General features: G+C 32.2%; 1 protein-coding gene across 3 annotated transcripts; it reads right to left on the reverse strand.

The window, feature by feature from the left end:
* Nucleotides 1-135: 135 nt before the first annotated feature.
* LOC139496138 (fibropellin-1-like) lies at nt 136-27,940 on the reverse strand. 3 transcript variants are annotated; one of them, XM_071284605.1, is made up of 20 exons: nt 27,864-27,940; nt 22,009-22,050; nt 19,566-19,685; nt 18,151-18,264; nt 17,130-17,243; nt 15,980-16,093; nt 15,329-15,442; nt 14,533-14,646; nt 13,586-13,699; nt 13,069-13,182; nt 12,065-12,178; nt 9,199-9,312; nt 7,854-7,967; nt 6,993-7,126; nt 5,689-5,830; nt 4,836-4,981; nt 2,876-3,020; nt 2,527-2,645; nt 1,483-1,639; nt 136-774 (listed from the first exon to the last, which is right to left on the reverse strand). In XM_071284605.1, the coding sequence occupies exons 1-20, from the start codon at nt 27,880-27,882 to the stop codon at nt 755-757; spliced, it is 2,184 nt and encodes a 727-aa protein (XP_071140706.1). In that variant the 5' UTR covers nt 27,883-27,940; the 3' UTR covers nt 136-754. The 3 variants fall into 3 exon arrangements, with proteins under 3 accessions (XP_071140706.1, XP_071140705.1, XP_071140707.1); XM_071284604.1 differs by lacking the exon at nt 27,864-27,940 and adding an exon at nt 27,546-27,633; XM_071284606.1 differs by lacking the exon at nt 27,864-27,940 and adding an exon at nt 27,546-27,633 and having other exon boundaries at nt 137-774; nt 4,845-4,981.
* Between the last annotated feature and the right edge of the window lie 20 nt (nt 27,941-27,960).

Below are 27,960 nucleotides of genomic sequence, written 5' to 3' on the forward strand. Positions count from 1 at the left end.
TGCAAGTGAACCTAACTGAGGTTTCAATAATACACGAGAGATAACTCATTTTGAAAATATTCTCGTACCTAAGTTGAACTCTGTGTTGAAATGATATTTTATTTATATAAACGTAGTTCCTACAACCCTTGTTATTTAAAAGAGAACAAGAATGTGTCCAAAGTACAAGAATGCCCCACTCGCACTATCATTTTCCATGTTTAATGGACCGTGAAATTGGATAAAAAATATAATTAGGCATTAAAATTAGAAAGATAATATCATAGGGAACATGTGTACTAAGTTTCAAGTTGATTTGACTTCAACTTCATCAAAAACTACCTTGACCAAAAACTTTAACCTGAAACATGCACTTTCATTTTCTATGTTCAGTGGACCGTGAAATTGGGGTCAAAAGTTTAATTTGGCTTTAAAATTAGAAAGATCATATCATAAGAAACATCTATACTAAGTTTCAAGTTGATTGGAATTCAACTTCATCGAAAACTACCTTGACCAAAAACTTTAACCTGAAGCGGGACAGACGGACGAACGAACGGACAGACAGACAGACAGACGGACGAACGGACACACAGACCAGAAAACATAATGCCCCTCTACTATCGTAGGTGGGGCATAAAAACCGACTGAAAAAAAAGTTAGCAATCATTTACCACTTTAAAAAACTTATATTTTACTGTTGTCCTTGTCATATTGTATTTAATTTAAAAAAAACAAAGTCACTGCAATTTCTGTTTCTAGTCAATTATTATCATCATCCTACTACTGCCGAACCTGCAATAAAAAAAATCAAACATCATCGTCATAACAAGCAGCAATCAAATATTCACATAAAAAAGTAAAAGTCCACACTTTAATTGATGATATAGTATAAACAAAGATTCCTTAACTGCAATAAGTGTGTTACGATATTTTCCCACTTGAAACAGTTATTTTTTTATTATAAGCGTAAGGCATGTTGAGATTTGAGAAATATCATAATAGACGAGTAATAGTGGTGAACTCTGTTTATCTAATGACTTTTATCCTTCTTTTTCAAACACTTGCAGAAAGTTGTGTTTATATGTCACGTCATCAGACATCATCAGTATTTTTTATGACGTCATAAGACATCATCGTCTTTTTTTACGACGTCACAATCATAAATTCTAAATAAATCAAGATAATTAAACGTCATTATTAATTTTCGACCAATTATTTGCTGAGAACAGATTTTTCACTAGTGACAAGAAATATTTTTATCACACTGCTCGAAAATACGAAAATAGCATAAAAAAAAAGAAATTTTGGAAATCTGCATTGATTCATAAAAAACCAGTTAGGAACGGCATTAGCGTTTGGGAAATTTTATAAAATACATTGACAACATATACCATAATTTATATTCTACAATGACGTATTTTTGGCCTCACTGAAGAGACATGTATCGTCGAAATGCGCATCTGTCGCAAGAAAATTGGTACCGTTAATTTTATTACTCACTATGATGAACGATAACTGTTGCTTTAGCGGTATCCATTCCAAATTCATTCGTTGCTGTACAAGTAAGGATTCCAGACTCTTGCATATCAACTAACTCTATTAAATTACCATGACTGTGCATCTTATGTGGAGGTAGTGTATCAATATGATGAGAAAACTAAAGGCAAATTTAACGTTTATATTTTAACTTAAAAAATGGTTTTATTGACACAATGTTTTTAAACAAATTGAAATACATATAATGTTGTTTACCCTTTAGAAGCAGTTATGCATTCATTATTTGTTTATCTCTATTTCATTATTTGCCTGGACATTATTCACTATTCGTCATACATTTTATCTTTATATGTTGACTGATTGGAAAATGCTGAACTGCTCTGTATTACAAAGGGGTCACTTTTCTGGGCGTGTTTCATTAAACAGACGTTGATTTTGTATTTACACTGTGTCATGTGTGTCTTAGATCAAAATCAGTTTATGTTCACTTGTGTTAATATGTCTTTTGGTTTAGGTAAGCAATCTTAATTGATATTTTATAGTGCGTATTTCTATGTTGTGAATAATGTTAAACTATTATTTCAAATAAGGGTAAAGGTTATCTATTAAAACGTGTAAACCCGCTGCATTGCTTTGCGACTGTTCTTATGTAGTAAGAAATCTGATGTTCAGTAGTTGTCGTTTGTTGATGTGGTTTCTGGTGTTTCTCGGTTGTTGTTTATATATATATTAGACCCGTTGGATAATACATTTGAATGGTTTTACCCTGGTCATTCTAGGTGGCCTTTATAGCTTGCTGTTGAGTGTGAGCCAAGGCTCCGTGTTGAAGACCGTACTTTGAGACCTATAATGGTTTACTTTTACAGATTGTTACTTTGATTGAGAGTTGTCTCAATGGCACTCATTCAACATCTTCTTATATTTATTTGATGATAAATTATGGACGCAGTCTTGTTTTTAAATTTGAATGACAATGACGTGTTTAAAACTTAAAGTTTACATACTGAATTTGCCAAATGTTAATATCTAATAATGAAAGGTTCTTACTGATGAAAAAGTCCATGTGATTTTTGGAACAGGATGGCCTGTCGCAGAACAGGTAAAGTTATGAGATATACCTGCATTTCCCGAATAAACCAAAGGAGACGTAAGGAGTTTGGGAGAATCTGTAAAAATGCAAATACCAAAAGGAATACAAATATACATTGTACATTAAATAGATGAACAAAGCATACAAAAATTCGGTGAAATGCTACAAATTATAGAATAATAAATCTCGCTTGGATTTTTAATACATAAAAAACAGTTATAAATTTCCTGTGCCCGCATATAAAGAAATATATTGATGTTGTTGTTGGGCGGAAAAAACTGTTAGTTCATTATGAGCAATACCTACCATAAGTAGCTTCCAGCATTATATTTGCTCGACTTGATCCTATATCATTTGTAGCTATACAGACGTAAAGACCAGTAGCTTCACTAGTAACATTTGAAATGAGCATGACACCGCCTGATATTTTAACACCAGGAATATTTCTACCCTACAGAAAATATACAAATACAATACAGATTGAATGTTTACAAGTGGTAAAGTCTTAATTGTTGAAATACTGTGTATTATTTAGGAAACAGTGTATGTGTCAACGATTTCGTATTTCCTATCATTTATTACTAGCTTTATTTTGAATATGAATATAAGAAAACCAGTCAAATCAATTAAATTTCAAGAAAAAAACATTAATTGGACTCCTTGAATAAACTTGAGAATGGAAATGGGGAATGTGTCAAACCGACATTAACCCGATCTTAGAACAGACAACAGCCGAAGGCAACAAATGGGTCTTATGTAGCGAGAAATTCCCGCACCCGGAGGCGTCCTTCAGCTGGCCCCTAAACACATATGTTTACTAGTTCAGGGATAATGGACGTCATACTAAACTCCGACTGATACACACGAAACTAAAAAAAAAATAACACTAGACTAACAAAGGGCAGAGGCTCCTGGCTTGGGACAGGCGCAAAATTACGGCGGGGTTAAAACGGTTTTTGAGATCTCGACCCTCTCCCTATACATTTAGCCAATAGAGAAAAACAACTGCACAATAATAAGCACAGTAACACTCAGGTCAAAGAAGTCTGAGTCTGATATCAGAATATGAAACAAAAGAAAATTTACAAAATGGCAATAACACATAAATAACAAAAGACTGCTGGCAGTTACTGACATCCCAGCTTTAGACCATACTTACACTGATGGAAAGATTATGTCTTCATCATATGCATATCAGGCACACACCCACTGCCAGGGGTTTAATATTATAGCATCATGAAATATTTGAGACGAATATAACCCGTGTAAAGAATATTACCATAAAATAACTTGTAAAAAATACATTTCTATCTCTTGAATTTGACAATAAAAAGCAATGTGTAGACCTACTTGGCAAACGAAATCTTTTTATGAAACATCAATCTGGAAGATCTCATTAAAGTGCTACATTCTAAAATAGGTAAATTAACAAAAATTTCTATTGTAAAAACACTTAAATTGAAAAATCTCCCCTATTCTCTGCGTAATATCCCCTGATGTTGCAAGTACGAAGAAAATAATAATATAATCAAACACAAGTATTGTGTTTTATAGAAAATACAGCCATAAATATGCAAAAAATATGTACAAATTTTCTCTATTAACATGCAAAACACATAGTACATGAATTATCTACTGATCTCATAATTTGCATATTTATAGACCAATTGTTATTTGCCCTTCAAAATTCTAAATGGAAGAAAACACACCAGCCACCTACGAATGAGACTTATCGCCTTGTTTGTACTGACATTAACAATACAAAAAAGTAAAATCACAAAAATACTGAACTCAGAGGAGAATCCCATCGAAAAGTCTATAATCAGATGGCAAAATCAAATGACAAAACACATAAAAAAACAAATAGACAAGAACTGTCTTATTCCGGACTTGGTACAGACATTTTAAAATGTAGAAAATGGTGGATTAAACCTGGTTTAATAGTGCTAAACCTCTCAACTGGTTGACAGTCTCATCAACAGATACTATATGTGCAACATTATATGAGTTCTCGTCCTGTGCACTTTGAATTCTCAGATTATGGTGTGGTTCGTGTACATAGATCAGTCATAGGTTTTCTTTTTTGCGTTTTGCAAATTGCTGTTTTTCTTGTTACCGTGTTCAGTCTTCCAAAGGGATTTCCAGCTATGTTAAAAAAAACAAGTTTAAATATCATTTTTTTTTGTTTCGCCTCATTACATAGAGTTCATATGATAAGTGTAAAAATGACTAACGACATACTTAAATTAATGAGTGAAGAAAAAACCTGAGTAACCTGATTGTATTCCCATCTGACACTTGGTATTGGGTATCCAGTTACATTACATACAAGCCTAGCATCTGTGTAATATTTCACGATCACTGTGGATGGTGCAGATATAACCGGTGCAACATATGGTCTTGTTGACTGTGCTGTTAAAATTTGAAACATCTTTTTATTAACTGACTTGCATGTACATGCAAACAAATTTTTTTTATTAAGCTTTCATAAATGTAAATACTAAATATTGATAAACTTTATTTCTGAATGTCTAATTAAAATTACATTTTATTAGTTTTGAGAGGTATCGATTGTATCTATGTTTTTCTACTACTGTAACCACTAGTCACAGTAACAATTAACAATCCTCCAACAATCAAAGCTGACCGCCACGAAATAACACAAACGTGACGCCTATAGGTGGCGTTAAAACACTAACCCTCACCTAATCACTACTTGATACGGTTGGTTTCCATGTAAGTGCACCAATCAGCGTGAACATAGCAATGTAATATATATTTTTACAGTTCGAACGACTTATTAAGAAATGAAAGTATGAACCATTGCATACCTTAGTTTGTTGTCAATGAAATTCAAATGAAATAGTCTTGTTTTAAATGACAATTCTTCTCTTGCCTTGTCATTTATTGGCTTTTAATAAATGAATTTTTCAACGTTCTTGTTTCCCTTAATATTACAGACAAGTGGGTAATTGTGAAGGAAATACAATATGGTTTAGTTCCATTCCAAACAGATAAAGTTTACAACAAACACATTTGTTTTTCTAATTGCCATCTTATGGCAGTGGCTAAATGTTTACAAAATTATAATCTTGGTACCTTTGATAACAAGTACTTACAAGCAACAATAATGTTGATAGCTTTGATGTCGGTCCCGACACGGTTTGTAGCTGTACATGTATAATAACCTTTATCTGCCATTGTTACATTTTGGATTACCAGGAAATGTCCAATTTGTTGAACGTTTGGCTGAAACTTGGCCTAAAATTTAAAATCGATTCGTTTGGTTCGAACAAATTAACTATTATAATAAAACATATATACTCACAACAACTATGTCCAGTTGTAAATTAATATATAAATAAGAAGATGTGGTATGATTGTTAATGAGACAATTATTCAACAGATCAGAATGGATTTAATGTATATTAACTATATAGGGTGTTATGTTTATTCTTGAAAGTAATTTTTATCTTAACTAATCACCGCGTTAATCTTCAAATATTTTCTTCTAATGTAATGATTGGAAATATGCAGGATGAAATAAATTAATCGCTTTTGTGTAGTTTTTTTTATATGCATATAATGCATACATTCGGTAGTTGCCTATTTTAATTATCATGTGGTTTTGTGTAAATATTACGGAATTTGACGAGACTGTCTTACAAGTGAGAGGTTTAGCGCTATAAAACAAGGTTCATTCCACCAAGTCAGGAATTCGTTTGAGGTGTTTTGTCATTTGATTTTTCTATGTGATTAGGGACTTTCCGATTTAATTTTACTGTCAGTTCTATATTTTTGTGATTTAATTTTTTTTCGACTAAGAAAATAAACAACTTAAGCGTTGTATACTGCTGACGCCATTTATACCTAAACCAGAGATATTCTCCAATGAAATAATCTGTGGTGGCAAACGCAAGTTATCACACCCCACCCTATAACACTGTCCATACAAACATTACAATAGATACAAGAAGATGTGGTATAAGTCTCAATGAAACTCTCCATTTCTGTCAGAATTTGTAAAAGTGAACCTTTAAAGGTCAAAGTACGGTCTTCAACACGGAGCTTTGGCTCACACTAAACAGCAAGCTATGGAAGGCCCCAAAAAGACTTGTATAAAACATTTCAAACAGGAAAACCAATGGTCTAGTATTAACATTTATGAACCACATCAACAAATGACATCAACGGAACATCAGGTTCCTGAATTATAACAGGTGCAAGCAATTAGATATAAAGTGTTGCAACGTTTTAATAGGTAACAACCGTCAACCTTACATAAAACACAAGTGTAACTATGAATGCATTCTGAGCAAATATTTATATTGTTTTTAAAGAAAGGAACGAAATGAGGTCTTAAAACATGAACTGCTTCTCAAGTTCTAGTTATATACTAATCTTACTATAGTTGACGTCTTACATCAATTTCCTCCCAAGTGACTACAGGTGCAGGAATACCTTCAGCAAAACATGCAATCTTTAAAACAGGGGTACCTTCAGTAACAGTCGTTTCTGATATCAAGTTTATTTTTGGAGTTTCGGGTACCGTTGTCCCTGAAAATATACAGTTGATTGGAACGATTGTAAATGTAATGAAATAAATCAAATGAAATTTTGGGTTCAGGTTTTTCTTTGATAAAGCTGTACTTTAAAAGATCTAACTGATAATCAAGCTTTGATTAAAATATCAGGTAACATGTTTTGTGTAAATAAATCTTTAAAAACTAGAAATATGTGATATGATAGCCATTAAAACAATTATACACCAACGTTATATGGAATATACATCAACGTTATAAGGAAGTGTATGGAAGCATTCATACTCAACGAAACGTGTAACCTGTTGTCAACTGATTATTCACTGAATCGGTTAGTATTCAGTTGTTAGCGTTTAATTTGAGTTTTTTCATAATAATATAACAGACAGCAGCAAAATGCAATCACTAAATATCCTTCAAGACCGTGAATATGATGATCACTCTCAGAAGCACTGCTTACGATTTTTTACGGCTCCTCTACATAGTTACAATTATAGCATCAATATATGTTATCGATGCAATTAAAACCACAATGTATTTTGAGAATCGAAATTTCCAATTACTATCCCTCTTTTGAGAATATATCTTAAAGTGTAATTTATATCGGATGAGAGCAAGGAGACAATATAAATTGAAGTCTCATTTAAAATACTACAAATCACGAACTCACAAACTTGTTGAAAATCCATAGCATAAGAAGAGAAAGGACTGATCGATCTGAGTAAATATATTAAAACACAAACCTAGTTCACAGTTTTTGCCAGAGTCACCTTCAAGACATTCACATTTGTATCCATTAAACTGGTCGACACAGGTGGCACCATTCTGGCATGGATGAGAGGCACATTCGTCAATTTCTAGTAATGTAAAATAAACAAACTGTCATCAGTTACTTGTAGTATTTGCATAATGTCAATAGTGAATATTAGTTCAAGTAAGAAAACAATACCGATGCACCTTTTGATAACATACATGTATGACATCTTATTTTGGTGCATCCTCAGAGCAATACATTATTAAGACATAACATATACATATACTTTCATTATTAAATTGGTTCATTTCCTCACCATTGTTTTAACGATCAAACTAGTACTTCAGTTAATTTTGTGATAATGTCGATGTAAATAAACTCATCATAGATACCATCGCATGACTAAATTTAGTATATACTACAGACGCGTGTTTCGTCTACAAAAGACTCATCAGTGACGCTCGAATCTAAAAAAGTTAAAAAGGCCAAATAGTGTACGAAGTTGAAGAGCATTGAGGACGAAAATTCTTAAAGTTGTGCCAAATACAGCTAAGGTAATCTATGCCTGAGGTTGGAAAGCCTTAGTTTTTCAAAAAAAATAAAAATTTGTAAACAGCAAGTCTATAAATATAACCATATCAATGACAATTAATGCCAGCACAAAAAGTACTGACTACTGGGCTTGTGATACCCTCAGGGAAATAAATCTCCACCAGCAGTGGCATCGACCAAGTGTTTGTAAATAAACTCATCACAGATACCAGGACTAAATTTAGCATATACGCCAGAGGCGCGTTTCGTCTACAAAAGACTCATCAGTGACATTCGAATCCAAAAAAGTTAAAAAGGCCAAATAAAGTACGAAGTTAAAGAGCATTGAGGACCAACACTTCTAAAAGGTTTGCCAAGTACAGCTTAAGTAATCTATGCCTGAGGAAGAAAAGCCTTAGTTTTTCCAAAAATTCAAAAATTTGTAAGCAGTAAATTTATAAATATTACCATATCAATGACAATTTATGTCAGCACAAAAAGTGTTGACTACTGGGCACACTACATAATTAAAATAGATCGGAATACCAGTTGCAAAATTTGGTTAATCAGTTATTATTTATACATTTCAAAAGCAAGATTAGTTTGGACAGTTGAAGCTAAAATTCAGTACCACAAGAAGTCGACTAGAAGCTTGTGTTCAGTTTAGGACATTCAAAAATTGTGTCATTCTATAGATTATACACAACCCCACATTAATGTGCATTGATCGCAAACACTAATTTGTTATTTTTTTACAAATGACCTATATTCCTAAGTATGTAAGTGTGTAGTATAAACAATACCTGTCTCACAGTGAACACCATGAAATCCAGCTACACAGGAACAGGTATAACTGTTAACACCATCATTACATGTACCACCGTACTGACAAGGATTACTTGCACACTCGTTAATATCTGTAATGAAAATAAGGATTATCTGGAAGTTAATATTGATTTTCAAGAGTGTTTTATTCTAGATAGTGTTTTAGTTTGTAACTATATCTAAAACAAAATATGGTACGTCATTGTGTAATCACTCAAGGTTTGTTTTGTTTGGCACATATCAGTACTTTTGACGATTTATGTTTCAAATAATTCCCAGTCTGAATTCCGTAATGATAATCTAGACGGATTTTACAGATAAGTGTAGAACGAACGAACAATGGACAGAATACAGAAACATAAGCATAAGCATACACATTTAAGAAAATAATACACTTGAAAGCTAACATATACCACATACAAAATGGTGAACTATTTGCATTGACCAAACCAACTATTTAACTTTTAGCTTTTGCATACCATCGGTTGATATTTAACGACGAATCAAACGCTTTCCGTTACAATCGGCCTAGCCATATTCAGATGTACATTTTGTGTTTCACATGAAACCAAAACTGAGTGTCACCTCAGGAAAAGACTCTTTTGATATTTTGGTTAAAAAATGGTTTAAATTATGAAAAATAGCCATCATTAGGCTAACACTATAAGCATTTATATAATAACATGCAGATTTTGGAAGAAATATTTAATTTTTTTATGTAATAAATTGTGTTTAAAAGCTGTCTAATTTTTTTAATGGTTGCCTTCAAGACATGATCACCAGTTTCAGATTTTTGGTCATTGACAAAGACAACAAAATATGTTTAGAATTAGTGAATATCAAACATTTTAATTGGAAAAAAAATGACAAGAACATGTTTAACTCAGAGATATTTCAAACAACAGTAGCTTTCTTTGATCATTAATCTGATCAAACGGCACATTTCCCATTTCCATTCTCAATTTTATTGTGATTATGTCTACGGACAAGACATTTTATTGATATTTAATTGAATGCTTTAAAAGTTGATTGTGAAAGTTAATATTAAAAGTTACCAATGATTTTTAAGCAGTGTCTTTTTTTAATTTTGGAAAATATAAAAATGTACCCATAATTCTTTACATATTTCAAAACTGTATTGATTGGGTCGACTTGAACTGAAATCCATCAATCTGACTGTTTAAAACAATCTAACTATTATTAAAACTAAATTTTGACATAGTTGAATGTGTTCCCTAGAAAAAAATAACATAAATTTTATCAACAAATCAGAATGAACTCGAGGAAATTTGAAACACATACATTGTAATGTCTACGGACAAGACAATTTCAGTTGAAAAAACAACTTGTTAGAATTAATCGCGACTATATTTATGTTGGAAATACTGAGTTTTAAATTGTACAAATAACTGTCATCACCTATAAATAAGATTTAAGGTCAAAGGCAGACAAATAATTGAATTTTATACTTGTTATATGCAAGTGTCTTGTCCGTAGACACTTCTCATCTGCTGGTAACACTAAAATGCAGGAGATAAATTTAGAGAGAGATAAATACTTTTTCTTCATTTGATTTAGTTAATCTTTTAAGGTATGCAGCAACTGGTATAAACATATTGAAGTAAGATAAGACATGTTTTTATGACTGATAATTTGCCACTCTTTAGAATCCACACAAAAAAACCCACATAAATAACCATTTATTAATTAAGAATAAGATATTTCTAAGTTTAAACAACACATAGGACCAATTTAGACCCATACAACAAAGCAATATTGATATAAAACCATGTCTACGGAAAAGACATGTGTCTACGGACAAGACATTCTGACATTTTTTTTTCAAATTCTTCCTCTATTAAAAAATGGAAGAAAGTGTAGGAACTTAGCAATGCAACATTTCTTTTATTACACATCCAGTTTACTAGGGAATGCATGTCTACGCACAAAGCATTTTTTCACTTTATTTGTATATCCAACTTTGGTAGCATATATCTCCAGCTAGGGTACTGCAATATTGATATATGAGGTAGTTTTTTGATAATTTATATACTAGAAGAGAAACAAAACACATACTAGCATAACTTTGATTTATTTTTTCTCTTTTATCACTACACTGAGCAAACTAAAAACAAAAGTACAAAAAATCATAACACATGCATAGTATTCCTCTTCTATCATAACTTTGTAACCACTGAAGATTTTTTGTTGCAACAACCAGCAAAAGAATGATGAATTAATTGTCTAAAACAATGAACCCATAATGTAGGTGAAATTAAGTTCACTTATTAACTATCAATTGATAAAAACAGTCTAATTTTAAATGAAACAACATAACGTGAAATTTTGCCTATTTTCAGCGTGTATTTGAGTGGGTTTTTTTTTCAAAACGGTCACACATATACATGATATTTGATATTCTTTGTGATGCCCCATACTCTTTTCTTCAGTTCAAAGATTTAATACTTATGTTCAGTGTATCTTCCTGTTTTTAGAAGCCTGTAACATAGACCCGATATGAAATGCACATCTGATTGTGGATAGGCCGAATGTTAACCATTTAAAAGAAGAACAATAGTTATTTGATTCAAAAACCTGAAACGTAATATAGTAACCAACGGCAGTCAATACAGTTCAACGTTTGGGCATATACATAATGTGGCAGTTTGAAGCATGTGACTGTAACAGCACGAATAAAGCTTTGCTATAAGTTGTCATACTTCGCATACCTGGATTGAAAGATACACACCAAGAAGATTGGTTTTCGATCAATTACTAAAGGGTTTTAATAAGCTGCTTACATGGATAACTGAAAAAAAAACATTCCATATACAATATACATACTCTTTTCACAGTGCACACCGGCAAAACCAGCCTTGCAGCTACATGTGTATTTATTTACTCCATCATGACATACACCTCTGTGTTGACATGGATTGCTACTACACTCATTAATGTCTGAATATAGAAAGGAGCAGATAAATAACTAGAATAATTCCTATTGTCAGAAGACGGGAAAACACGTAAAAATATCAGTCCACAAAATGAAAAGTTCCTAAGCAAATAGCAAAATCAAAAGCTGAAACAAATCCAACGAACAATTAGCTATGAAATTCCTGACTTGGTAGAGGCAATTTCTACTGTAGAAAATCTATTGAGCTCTGCTAATAAAAATATCATGTGTGTCTGATAATTTTAATACATCAACTGCCTGATAAAGGAATTAAGGAGTGAAACTGGCATATTCTCTATCAACGTGATCAACATTGAATATGAGAATTCATGGACAAACACAAATGTCATGTTTTGGAACTCTTTGGGATGTTTTCATTGCATATGCATTATATCTGTATTGACATGACTACTGCTTTCAAATTGATTGACACTTAGCTTTAAAGATAAGCTGTTACAGCATTGTATTATGTAAGCTTTTTAGCGAAAACAATTATATGGCTCCATTAAAGAACAATGGGTATCGCATTTATTTCATCGACGTTTACATTAGCGATACTACAAATACTATCAAAGCAGATTTTATCTTGACTCTTAATTGATGCCATCCAATTTATAGTTTTAATGCTACGTTTGACAAACATGTAGTTATTTGATCGTTGTAACTATCACCGACTAACATCATGCATTATATGATTAGTGTTTCAAACATATAATTATATATTGAGTGTCTAAATTAAAGTGATTATTTTATCATACAAGATTACAACTAAGTGTTACAAATATCATTTTTTAATTGTTATTTTGTTTGTTTCTTGATTATGATGTGACCAAAAAACAACACCAAATGGCTGTGTGATTAAATTGCAGTAATTGTTGTAAATAATCATTGATACCTGTTTCACAATTGACACCAGTATATCCCCTCGCACAGCTACAGGTGTATTTATTTACTCCGTCATGACAAACACCTCCATGTTTACATGGTCGACTAGCACACTCATTAATATCTGTATCATGAAAAGTAAATAAAGTGTCACGGGCATTCCCAGTTTTCCAACAATTGTCGATTCGCGATATAGTCTAACCATAATTTAACTAGGGAAAGTTAGAAATGTCAAATGTTTAAAGTATTCCGATTTTTGCGTGGTACTTTATTATATTATTAGCATTTTCTATATAGTTTTATCTTTTATTGACTTTTATATACTTCTTTGGAGCTTATTATTCAGAAGTGGGGGGAAAATAACAACATACGTTGTCAATTCTTACGCGAGACAAGCAACAATGAGCTAATGCTTAAACAACTTGTCAGAAATATTCACAATGATTGAAATAGTGAAAACATATATGGTTTATAGCTATTTTTCACACTAAAGCATAAGTGCTAGAAGATATAACATAACAACGTACTTGTCTGACAACTTGCCCCTGAATATCCTCGTACACAGGTGCAGGTGTACTTATTAACACCGTCATGACACGTGCCACCATGGAGGCAGGGGGTTTTGGCACACTCATTTATGTCTAAAAAAAATAATGTGTTAAACAGATTGGCAGTATACATATGCATGTATGTCAAAATCAAATATTATCTAACTTTCAGATGTGTTAGTCTGTTTTTTTGTTTTTGTTTTTATTCTTATTTCATACCTGACTCGCATCGTGTACCAGCATACCCGTTAAATAGTGTGTACACAAATTAGGCCGTTTATTTTCTCGTTTTTATTGTTTCACATTTTGGCATTTCGGGGTTATTTATTACGAACTATGCAGTATTGACTTTGTTTATTGTAGGAAGTAGCACAGTGATATATAGTTGGTAAATTTTTATCATTTGATCTCTCGTGGAAAGTTGTCTCATTGGCACTCATATTTCATTATTGTAATATAGATTTGTATCAAGGCTTATAGAGACCTGTTGTTGTAATCAACACATTTTCCTTCGGTATTGGCTTCATTGCGTAACAAAAACTAGACCACATTTAACGGTGATGTCAGATGTTCCAAGGTAAGTAGTATTTAAATTATTTGGCAATAAAGGAAACATTAACTCTGTAGAAAGCATAACATTATTCTGCATATACAACGAATGTCCATAACTTTATGAAATTCATTGCCTTTATTGTGTTATCTTTTATCATGATTGTAATAATAATTTTGTGGAATTTATTTTCTAAACATGCTAAAAGTACAAACAATACAATATCAACATAGGGTTTCAACTCTTAAGTGAGACAAACACGAATGAGTACATGCATTAAGAACGTGTAAGAAATTTTGACAATATTTCAACATATTTACTGTAGCTTTTTTCACATAAAAGCATTAGGCGTAGTATATATAAAATAAAAACATACTTGTCTGACATCTTGAACCAGTATAACCTCGTAGACAGGTACACGTGTACTTATTTACACCGTCATGACACGTACCACCATGCTGGCAAGGAGCAGCGGCACACTCATTTATGTCTACAAAATTCAAGTTGTTAAACAGATTTGAATACTCTTCAAAGTTACGAGAAAAATTGTAGAAAATGTTCAAACAGTGGCGTTACTGTCAGGTATCAAGGGATCGAATAAACGTGAAAAAAAACTTTTTTTTTTTTATAATTTGCTAATTCCTTTGAATTTCGGTTTTGACATTCACGACAGTACTGCTTTTGTCTGCTCTATGGTCGGGTTGTTGTCTCTTTGGCGCATTCCCCATTTCCATTCTTAATTTTATGTATGCATAAGTATATGTGCTTCCTCCTAAACACATCTTTAATCAGACATCTACTTCAAAATAAAGTTTGAATTTACACACATACAATAAACTCCATATAAAAGTCCTCTAATATGTATGGAACATCTCTATTTTACATGGTAAGGCATAATTTTGTTTCTATCTATTTCTGTACAAAAGAAATGTTACTGAACATTTAAAGACTTGTTTAAACAGGAACATTGTGTAAGATTTTTAGAAGAAAACTCTATATACAATTAGTTATGTCAAAGTACATATCACATTCTAATGGAGACTGAACATTGTAATGTATAAAATCTAATATGTATGATGTTATAATAACACATAACTGTATTCACTCAACAATGCCAAAAAAGTACAAACGCCGATGATACATAGACTAATTTCTTGTTATCAAGGACATACCTGTCTCGCATCGTTTACCAGTATATCCGTGTGAACATGTGCATGTGTATTTATTTACACCGTCAAGACAAGTACCACCATGTAAGCACGGATTGCTTGCGCATTCATTTGTATCTACAAAACATCTCATAATTTTGGTTTGTGAAATTAGGGAACATGAGCATGTTTAATGCAACATAAACTATGTCCTGACCCAAGCCGCAGTATATGGGTCGGTGATAGTCGTCCATTGTGTTTTATTTTAAAATCTGTACACCTTTTTTGTCGTTTGAATTGATTTAAATTTTGTAAAAAATTAGCCTGTTACGAATTTGTAAACAAGATATACTATGCATATTATAATTCTAAAAAGCACAGCCATGTAGTTGGGAAAATTAAAGAAAAAATATTAAACTTCCATCTTTTTTTGCGATTATTCTTGGTATTTTGAATATTTTTTTCATATTTCTATATTCATTTCGAAGTCCGACAAAGCAAGACTACTATACAGTTATGTGAGATGAGATATTAAAAAGATGCCACGATCATAGCTAATGCATAAATGAAGATGTGGTATGATTGCAAATGAGACAACTCTTTACAAGAGACAAAATGATACAGAAATTGTCAACTAAAGGTAATAGAAGGGCCTTCAACAATGATCAAACTTACTTGTTTGACATTTTGTTCCACTATAGCCGTGTGGGCAAGTACATGTGTAGGTATTTACACCGTCATGACACGTACCACCATGAAGGCAAGGATGTTTAGCACATTCATTTATATCTAAAAATAGATAAAAGTTCAATGGGAAGAACAAACTTCTTTCAAACTTACCGCTGTAAAGATTGACAAAAATTAGAGCACTTAAACAGAGAAGACATAATTTGCTAGCAGTAATATTCTGATAAAAAAATGTAAAAAGATTGTTTATGATTCGGATTTAAGTGTGTCCCATTCGAGTTACATTTTCTCTCATATCTATAAATGAAATGTTTCAAAGTTGTTGTTCGAAAAACATATTCAAGATTTCAAGCGCATCAAATGATTACCGTACATAAATCTGTATTTGGCATAATAGTAATCAAAGGAATCAGACTTATAATCTAATACGCCAGATACGCGTTTCTTCGACGGCATAAGACTCATCGGTGACGCTTTCATTAAAATAGTTGTAAAGCCAAAAAAGCACAAAGTTGAAGAGCATTTGTTCGAAAGTTCCAAAACTTAATGCAAATACGGCTAAGCTAATATATGTCTGGGATAAGAAAATATTTAGTACTTTTAATTATTCATAATTTTGTAAGCAGGAAAATTATAGAAATGACCATAAATTGATAGGCATGTCATCACAGAAGTGCTGCGAAGTGCTGACTATTGGGCAAATACTTGAGGAATTTTGGGTCCACCAACTTTTTTTTAAAATATTGTTTTGATCATCTCTTCTGAATCATTTTTACGAAATGTACGTCTAGCATAAAATGTTTAAACCCTGTATATATGATGCACTGAGGTAAATTGATCATTTGACCGAACTGAAATTTACCATAACCCTTTTGGTTAGGAATTTAGAGCAGTGTGTAAGTTACCATTCCTTGTACATGTTATTTGACTACACATTTTCTGTTTTCTCATTCTGTAAAGGCATAGGAAAAAGCTTTATATTTACTGCGGAAAAAATCAATAGAGGTTATTGCCAATTTGGACCATCGTCCGTGTAAGTAAAGATGGATAGATGGGTATTCTGATGCCAAGTCAATGACGTTGGTTTATGACATTATGTAAATTTGCATTGATAAGGACTGAATATTAGTTAACGCACTTGTCTCGCAACGATGTCCAGCAAATCCAGATCGACAGCTACATGTATATGCATTAATTCCATTGTGACAATGCCCATGGTTTAGACAAGGATTACTTCCACATTCGTTTATATCTGGTAAAATACAACTATCTTATTAACTTAAACAAAACTTCATTCATAACGTATGGTAACTAGGTTGCCTATCTTAAAAAGTAAATACGTGTAAGTTTTAATTAACGTATGTTTACCTAAGTGATAAATGGTTGTACTTTCAAAGCCGAAAACAGGTATCAAAATTCAGATGACCACATGCATAATCAGTAATGCAGTAGTTGAAATAATTCTTAACGTAATTGTCGATGTTTCCTTCATATAAAAGAATTAATACAAACATTCATAACCTAGTTATATCGCGACGAGAGGGATACACATGTGTAAAATTCATTCTCAATGTTATTAAGTTAATGAAGGTATTTGTCAATTCGCTGTTTTTGATTCGAAATTAAATTGTGTAATTTCATTGTTCACAAGAACATTATCCGATTAAAAATATTGCTGTTTTCGAACAATTGATTACAACATAGCATGTGTTCAAATAAGGGGCATTTAAATAAGATTTTTCCCTTTATTTGTATGTTCATATATTTAGTTAAATTATCACCAACACATGTACTATACTTAAAGAAAACGTCATCATGATAATTGTCAAACAGTACCAAGCGTTTGTATGGGTTTTCTGAAAAAAGAATGATTTTGCCGTTTGTCCAATCAGCATCACTGAATCAAAAAGCAATAGCAAACTGTGTTACACTCCGCCATATACGTATAATAGCAAAGAATCCTTCAACATATATCTATATTGTAGCTCAGGCAAAGTTGACGTTAGCTATTTATTTTAGGTATGTGTGATAGCTTTTCGATACTTATACATCCTTCGGATTTCAACTGTTTGGCTTTGAGGGTTCCTGATGAAGGTAAATCCAGAAAAGCGGTTCAGACGCATGGAATTATTAAACGTGTTGTTTTAATTTTTTTTTACCTGTCTGACATACTGTTCCACTATATCCAGCTCTACATGTACACGTGTATCCATTACTTTTATCATGACAGGCACCACCATGCTGACAAGGATTACTATGGCATTCGTTTATATCTGTTATCAATATATAAAAAGTTATAAGATAATACCCTATATGTGTAATAAGATTGTGAGACAAACAATTTTAACAAAAATAATCAAATGAAAATACAAATTTGGGAAAGTCCATTTAAGCTGTCAAACTCTATCAAACAACCGAACTAGGGAACACTAGTACCATATGACTCGGTACAGACATTTAAAAAGAAGCTGGTGTTATAGATTGTTAGACAACCAATTAGTATACATGTTGTTGATAGTTCCGTTATGTTGACGCAAAAGGTTAATGAAACAATAATATGGACCTAGCTGTCAAATATGTGTAAGCATACATCGCATAAATACAACACACATGACTTGAACGTTCAAGCATACATGCATACATTAATTTATATAATAATCAATTAGATATATATGACACAAATCGAGATCCAGCAACAAAAACTGACTGAAGAATGCAAACATATACATAATCTAATATACCGAATTCACTAACAAAAGCGGTTGTAGATAGAGAATTTATATCCACACCAGATAAAGGCAAACAAAACAGGGGCGAAATATACAAGAGGGACAGTCAAACTCATAGATCTAAAATAAGCTGACAACGCCGTGGCTAAAAAATAGAAGACAAACAAACAAATAATAGTACACAAGACATAACATAGAAAACTGATATAGAATAAGCAACAAGAACGCCACCAAAAACTTTTGCTAGTAGTAGCGTGATATAGCAGAAAGAAATCAATAGACTGCGCTCGCTGCACAACATCTTACTATGACTTTGCAATCCATAACTCCACTTATTAATTAAATAAATTAATAAAATTGAGAATGGAAATGGGGAATGTGTCAAAGAGACAACAACCCGCCCAAATAAAAAACAACAGCAGAGGGTCACCAACAGGTCTTCAATGTAAGTTTGTTTGATCTACAAAATGCTACATAAACAATGGTATAGCTTTATCCAGTAAGTATCAGGATCGTGCGAGGTAATTTGCATTTTACGCGAAAGAAAATTAAAGTTTATTTTGAAGTTTTCAAAACAAAACTTCCAAATGTATGACTATAATGTCATGTATACGGATGGAAATAGTTCAGGTACATTTTTTTTATAGAAGATCGGCCTTAGAACTTATGCAAGCTATTCTACAGAACAAGCAGTTCTACTTCTTCTCATCAAAGTGATGAAAGAACATATGTATGAGTTTCTATTTCAACTTTTAATTATAAGTTAATGGGTCTCTCATAAATCACAAAAATTTAAACTGTATGCACACACTTCATACCAAGATTATTGTGTTATACATACATACTTGTTTCGCAACATTTTCCAGTATAACCTCCATTACAAGTACAAACTCCAAGATTGTGGAATACTGTTATTTCTTTGTATGTGCCATGTCGGATGCATGTAGACTGCGCATTACAGATTTCTGAAAGTGATGCAAACATAAAAATTAACTTTAATATATCTTCAACAAATTGATCTGTAGAGGACTTATATTGCTGACGCCCCAACAATAACTATAAACAGTTGGCAGATAATATGCAAATATCAATTTCAAAAGTCACAGTATCAAATTGTTTTGAAAGTTGAAACAAGAATTGTTAAGTTTTATTAAAAGCTAATATCATAAATAATAGTTACTTGGTATAAATAATTTGCAATATATTTAAAATAACTTTCAAAGTGTCCATCAATACCGGAATAACAACATATAATTAACTGTCAAAATCAGCTGTTCAGTCAGGGCTCTAATTTGAAACTGACTATAATTTTTGAAAACGTTAATCGATACACACTAAAAATAGTACCTGTAAATAGTTTACCAGTATGATTTTAGATATTTCTAACCTGATATTAGGATAAATATGGATAAAATAGAATGTAAAAATAACTTTTGAATAAGGGAATTTTGTTGTACATGTACCTATGAAATATCATTCCAGATAACATGCAAGTGTGCAAAAGCGAAATAAGTATGGACTAGTTTTGCAGAAAATTAACGCCGGGAAATATGAATGACTAAACGAATGAATAAAATTGAGAATAGAAATGGGGAATGTGTCAAAGAGACAACAACTCGACCATAGAACAGACAACAGCAGAGGGTCACTAATAGGTCTTCAATTCAGCGAGAAAATCCCGAAACCGGATGCATCCTCCAGCTGCCCCCTAGATAAATATACATACTAGTTCAGTGATAATGAACGCCATACTAAACTCCAAATTATTCACAAGAAACATAAATTAAAAGACAATAACAATCAACACCAAGGAGTAAACAAAGATTTAAAAACTAAAGGACAATTACATCAATAGTTATAAATAATAAATAAGAAACAACACGAACTCCTCTAAAAACCGGGAGAGAAATTAGGTGATCCGGATGGGTAAGCATTTCCTGCACCGTCTACGGCACCCGTTGTGTTATTTCTCTGTTCAGTCGGTAATGATGGAAGGTTGTTATGACTGAGGAATAATATCAGATATGATTTCTGACACACTTTTGTCATCATGGTCAATCAGCTCATGATGGCGACCGTAAAATGTCTTGAGTGATGACCCTAATTTGATTGATTCATAGTCCTGTCTTAGCAACTTTTGAGAAAGCAGTAATCCTCGTTCAACAAAATCAACGTACTTTGAGCTAGCTCTAGAGTAACGTATCCATTAAGACACATATACTCCATATGCTGGTGCCGCTGGGATATTGCTACACAGAAATGGAAAGTTGACTATAGGAAAATTAAAATCATCGCGTTTGTCATAAACTTTGGTATTCAACATACCATCAGTAGTCATTTCGAGAAAAAGGTCTAAATATGAAGCAGATTTGTCTATGTCGGTAGTATCTTTAATTTCAAGTTCACTTGGATATATTAAATGTAAGTGACCACTGAATCTATTAGTATTAATAGACAGTACATCATCGATATACCGAAAGGTGAAATTAAAATACTGGGATAGTTTCTTTTCTCCTTTCTCTTCAAGCCCTTGGATACATTCTCCTTCATATGAATACAAAAACAAATATGCAAGTAGAGGAGCGCAATTTGTACCCTTTAGGATTCAACTAGTCTGTTGGAAGACCAAACCTCCAAATTTAATAGTCATGCATGGCAGTGATATCCTCTTCGGTGTATTTTTTCCTTGACTCTGTATAATATTTTACAAAGTAAATTTCTGCCCAAAACTAGATATATAAAACGTCTAGTACCCTTTTTGTTAAAGAAACATAAGCTGACGAATTTGAATCTACAACTTAGGAAAACTGAAAGTTTAGTTTGATAAGCTTATCAATGTATAAAGAGCATATGAGCAATTAATTCATGCAACGTATAATTCGTTGATACAAACAAAAGCCATTAGCTTTGATAATTCAATAGATAATTGTCCTTAACAGCGTGTAATATTTTAATACGAAAAGTCCTTAAATTCCAATTTTTCTAACAATCATAATTCTATGTTATGCTTAATTATGCATGTATGATCAGGTATAGGTTCAACATTGGTAGTTTGGTTTCATTGATGTTCGTGAGTACCCATTTTCGTGGATTAAGGAACACTCACATATTCATGGATATTTTATTTCGTGGTTTAATAAAATATGCTTACAAGACTATAAAAATGTTGTCATTCGTTGCACATTTAATTTCGTGGTTCATCTGTACCCTCAAAATCCACGAAAATTGGTATCCAACGAAAAATAATAAATCCACAGTATATTTTAATTGCTCTAACTGCATACTTACGTGTACTGGCAGCATCAACATAGGTAAGGAGTGAAATGCAACCTAAATATATTGAAATATTTTGCTTACTTAAGAAAAAAAATTGGCAATCGTAGATTTGTTTATAGACACGGATAAATTATTGATATAATGAACAACCAATGGTCAAATAAAATAAAATCTACAGCTGTCATTTGTAATTTCGATCATCATAGGAAAACTACGGGGATGTTGTCAATAAAGGCAACAGTAGTATACCGCTGTTCAAAACTCATAAATCCATGGACAAAAAAAATGACGCCCTTTTGATACGACACTGTTTTGGTTGGTCCGTTTTAGCCCCATACAAAAGTATATTCAATAGTGTATTATTCAATAATAAATTGAAAAACAATTACACTTTCACCTAAGGCCACACTTATCTAGTTTGTAGTTCTTCGGACAAAAGCTATACAAAATGTCGGCAAGCAAGCTATTTTCTCTTGAAAATGCATGATTTTTTATGATGTGAGTGCTCTACAAGTGAAGCGAGCGGTTTATACATAATTTTGTTGTAATTGTCCAATTTGCAATTGATGTATACATAGGAACTAGGGTTACTTTATAGAAAAAGAAGTGAAACATGTTGTTATGCATATAATTGGATGTATTGGTGCCTGTACTAAACCCGACTTTCTTGTCATGATGTTTTTTTTTCTCCAAATAAGCGTTGCCTGCATGTGTTTTCATTTAAATCCATACATGCAAGTGTATATATCAAGAAAGCAAAGCAGATGAAGTTTAAAAAGACGAATTATGTTAGTTAGGTAAATGACAGATGTTGAATAAACAAGCATGCTGAAAGTATTGCATAGTAATGCACATCCCCCTATCAGTTAATAATCCTTTGTGCTGGAACAAAATGCCAACTATATCTATTACTTGTCATGGTGTAAACTATATAACAAATATCTAGTAAATATCTAAGTATGACAAATACATACATTAATAATTGACAGAATTTTCTAATTCAAAGGACCATAACTCTGGAAAAATCCCTCAAACCAGAACAAATCGAATTATATCTGTATCTTATCAAGATAAAACTATATAATAATTGTTAAATCAACATCTTTAAGCATGACGAAAAAAAATGTTGGAAAACTGATTATTTGAGTCAATTTCGAAGTCCAAGGACCACAACTCTGCACAAAATCATCTGACTGGAACATGATTCGACCGTCCGTGATAATTGTTAATCAGTGAATTGTCATGCTAAAGCTGTATACCAATAATCAAATCAATATATTCATGCATAAAGAAAAAAAGTATGGAAAACTCATAATTTTACTATTGATCAACATTATGAGTAAGGTAAATAATTCAGCAAATTAGAAAGATAGTTATTTTGCTACGTATGTAGTTCGCAATGTATTAGAATATTCTCTTAAAATACATGTCAGCTCATTCATATCATTGTTTTGACTGAGCAAAATACTTTCTCATTTTGCGCCTTAAAACAGCAATGTAGTTGAAACTCTTGAGCTTGACTAGAAAGTTGTTGGACCATTTTATTACCCATACCTAATTATAATGAGTATATCAACCACAATACCCCCAATTTGTTCTCGAACGTTAGAACTCTCAAATGTTCCGTTGCAACATCATTCTGCTTGTATGACGATAGGCTCTAAAGGGGATTATGGGTTTCATCAAAATTAAATAAGTCATACAAATGAATATTTATTGTATCTACGATAGGCTCTAAAGGGGATTATGGGTTTCATCAAAATTAAATAAGTCATACAAATGAATATTTATTGTATCTAAGATAGATACTAAGATATGGCTCTGTTGAAACAACTTTTTGATCTGGGATAACGATGTTTCTTACAAATATGGATGTGATTGTGGTAATTAGACAAAAGATTTTCAATTTGTGTCTCCTAGAACAGGTCTTCACAGGTAAAACAATATGCTTTTAGGAGAGCTGTGTTCTTAATTACTACTTATCGACGATAGTGGGCTGACAAAACTACATGTTTGCACCCAATTTTGTATCTTTTATTTACAAATTGATCGGATCAATATATTCACAAGAATAACGTCCGTGTGAAAAAAAAATGTCAAGAGAAAATTATTTTGGAGTGGCATGTGACCCCAAAATATGCGGAAGGGGTTAAAACTTTTTGTTATTGAAAAGTCAATTGCTCCCACACAGGAGCGGAAAAACCCGTAGAACAATTAATGAAATAAGTGTGGTCTTAGGAAAGTTCTCTTTATCTAATGTTACTACTTTCTGCGGCGTACAAGAAGCACAAACACGCATGGGGTTACAATTGAAACCAGGATCATAAATATAATGTCACATTCAAAAGACATTAAAATCGTTTCGCTTACGTTTTATGACATTTTACACAGAAATAATAACTAAAAAGGACTGATTTGAATATTTTTTCATTATAATATGAATTACTGTTTTGTATTTGAAGCTTGACCTTCGTAGTTTGTACTGTGACAGTCGCATGCATAAGATGGGCGTAGCTCGAAACAGCCGATTTTGTGTGTTAAGACCTTGCTGGTTTACTTAGATATACTGTGGATGCGGTTTTTTTATGAATATAAAGTGAAACAGATAAAGTAAAAGTTACATTATAACGAATTTGTGATGCCGTTGACTTGGCATAAACATTGTTAAAAGCATTGCATTTTTTATTAGTTAATAATTGAAATGTGTGTTTCACCTTAATCTATAAAAACCTCAAATATGTCTTCGCCCTAAATAAAATTGAGAATACATGTATGGATTACTACTACACGGGTGTCATTCGGTTTATCGAGAGAAATGATCGTGAAAGAATATCTAACGGCGGTCAAGTATTGAGAGACGATCGTGAAAGTTCTGGTAACGGATCGTGAAAGACATTTAATGAACATTCTAGTTCAGAATCTTTGAAAAAAATCGCTTAATTTTCAAAACGCGGAACAAATCCGAACAAAAAAATATGTCTGTCAAAATGGTTTAACTTCCTCAACATAACTGTGAAAGAAGATAAAGAAAATATGAAGTACTTTTTGAAAAAACACAAAAGGCGCAATGCGTGTCTATGAAATTAATTACAAATAACACGCTTTTTGTACCTATAGTGGTCATATTTCAGTTTATCGGGATATATTTGAAATTTAATCTTTGGTGTATCAGATAGTACAGTAAAATTAAGGTATGTTCTTCTCTTAAAAGCATTAATTTGTATATGAAAACCTTGCATTTGTTGAATATCCATCAAACTTGATCGTGAAAGCTCAGGCAACGCATTATTTTGATCGTGAAAGATAATGCGTGACCAGACTTATTACTAGTAATCAGAAATCAGTATTTCTTTTACCATTTGATAAACCTGCAACTGGTTGAAGCCTGTAACTATTTTAATAAGGATGAACATTAAAGCTATTTTTTTTTATTCAACACTTTACCTCGAAAGTTAAAAAAAACAACAACTAAAAACGTCTCTAAATAAGTTTGAAAGATTTAGCTCTGAGAATCGGTCAAGTGCAATTCAGGCAGACCGACACTTTTTAGCCAATAATATGGATCTACAACGTTTAAACCAAAATGATATCCATCAAACAAAAAATTACAGCAAAACAGCATCTTTCATGAGTAATTTGAGATCGAACGATAACCAACATTTTGTGCCTGTCTGTCCAAAGTCAGGAGCCTGTAATTCAGTGGTTGTCGTTTGTTTATGTGTTACATATTTGTTTTTCGTTTATTTTATTTTATACAAATAAGGCCGTTAGTTTTCTCGTTTGAATTGTTTTACATTGTCATATCGGGGCCTTTTATAGCTGACTATGCGGTATGGGCTTTGCTAATTGTTGAAGGCTATACGGTGACCTATAATTGTTAATGTCTGTGTCATTTTGGTTTTTTGTGTGGATAGTTGTCTCTTTGGCAATCATATCACATCTTCTTTTTTTTTAAATTATGATTGTCAATGCGGTTCATAAAAAGAGTGCAAGGTCAGATGAACCATGACATACAGATCTCTACAAATATCCCGTAGACCAAATAAATGTGTTCCGATCGTTACAGTGCCTTAGAAACTGACAAAAGTTATGCTTGGCAAATTAATTCGAAACATAAGGTCAAAAGTATATGAACCCTGACCGACAGCCAGACATAGACATCTTGCTATTATTCAATATATCAAATACAATTGACGTCATCATAGATATAGGAAGATGTGGTGTGAGTGCCAATGAGACAACTCTCCATACAAATAACAATTTAAAAAGTAAACCATTATAGGTTAAAGTACGGCCTTCAACATCATGGTCATATATGAAACATGTAGACAGACATGTACACCATACACGAAATACCATGGCGCTATAGCATACAGGTATATATCCAAAAGGCTAGACAACATAAAACGAGCATTGCCGAATGATGCATGATAATGAGTTCGATGTTATTTGAAACCTTGCAGAAGTCGAAAATGTACACCTCACAATCATAACAACAGACAGTTATCCTAAAGCTTAACGAATCCGCGATACGGACTTGACCACAAAAATGAATCTTCATCCATGAAATAAGGCAAATTCGGGGTCAGGTGAATCCTGTCTGACGGACATGTAGTTTATAGGATCCAATATACAAAATGTGGGTATCCTATAACTCGTAATAAGTGAGTACTTCACATGACAATAAAAAGCTTCATCCTACAAGCATCCAACTATTTTACATTTCATTTTCTGAAAATATTAATACTTTGAAAAGCTTAAACCTATTGAGGATGTTGACCTATATAGCTTTTCTCAATATAAATAACAAATATTAATTATGATAATTGAGGAATAATTTGAACGTCTTCGTAGTATCAAATCTTTCACGATCCTTTTCACGATCTTAAAAAATGCGGTACGTGATCTTTCACGATCCGAAAAATCAATTTGTGTGTAAATAGTTCTTTATTTACCAAGTTTCAGATTATGCTAATACAAAATAACTATGAGAACCATTTGATTAATTCAAACAGAATGCCCTTATTCGTATTAAAGTAGTTTTTCTAGTCGAATTTGTGAAAAAAATCATGTATGTTTACATATTTTATGTCACTGAAATGTCGAGAAGCAATCTGCCTTTTGTTGTTTTGTAATAACTATGTACTTTTAAAACTGGATATTCTCACATACTGATCATAATGTTGAACCATTTTGACGGACAGTTTTATTTTGTCGTAAATTTGTCTGTGTAATTAATTAAATTAGAATATGTATTGACCTTTCATATGTCTTCTCAATTAAATGTCTTTCACGATCCGTTACCAGAACTTTCACGATCGTCTCTCAATACTTGACCGCCGTTAGATATTCTTTCACGATCATTTCTCTCGATAAACCGAATGACACCCGTGTACTACGTTCCTAATCATTTTGTGATTTGTTAACGTGGATATATAAAATACTTTGCTACGATTAAAGGTTCTAATGTTTTTTTTAAATCATTGATCAAAGTGTTATTAATATTTACTTGTGTAAAATGTGTGCTAGCAAATAAGGCAAAAACTTACCCAATATAAATAGATGCATGTCAATAGTTTTATAATAATCCACAGGTTTGCAATTATACTAGTATTGTTATGTACCTGTATGATTTTGTTGAAGTCAGATAAGAGGTCATATCTATACATGTTAGTAGAATATTCGAAATCACGAACACTGATTTGGGAAGTTTTGTCAATCAGAAATTTAGACGTTCCCTATTTCCATTCTCAATTTTGTTTTATGATCTTGTTGAACACAAACTATTGTTACAAATAGAATTATATACATCCTGCCAGTTTCTAATCATTAAATGTGTGTTTGCAAATAAACAAATAAAAACGTACCTAATATAAATAGATTCATGTCAATTGATCTCAAATGAATTCTCGGGCTTACATGTATACGATAAGACTAATATTGTAACGGTCAAGTAAGGAATTC

Source organism: Mytilus edulis, chromosome 11 (assembly GCF_963676685.1).
Source record: "Mytilus edulis chromosome 11, xbMytEdul2.2, whole genome shotgun sequence".
Classification (NCBI taxonomy): Eukaryota; Metazoa; Mollusca; class Bivalvia; order Mytilida; family Mytilidae; genus Mytilus; species Mytilus edulis.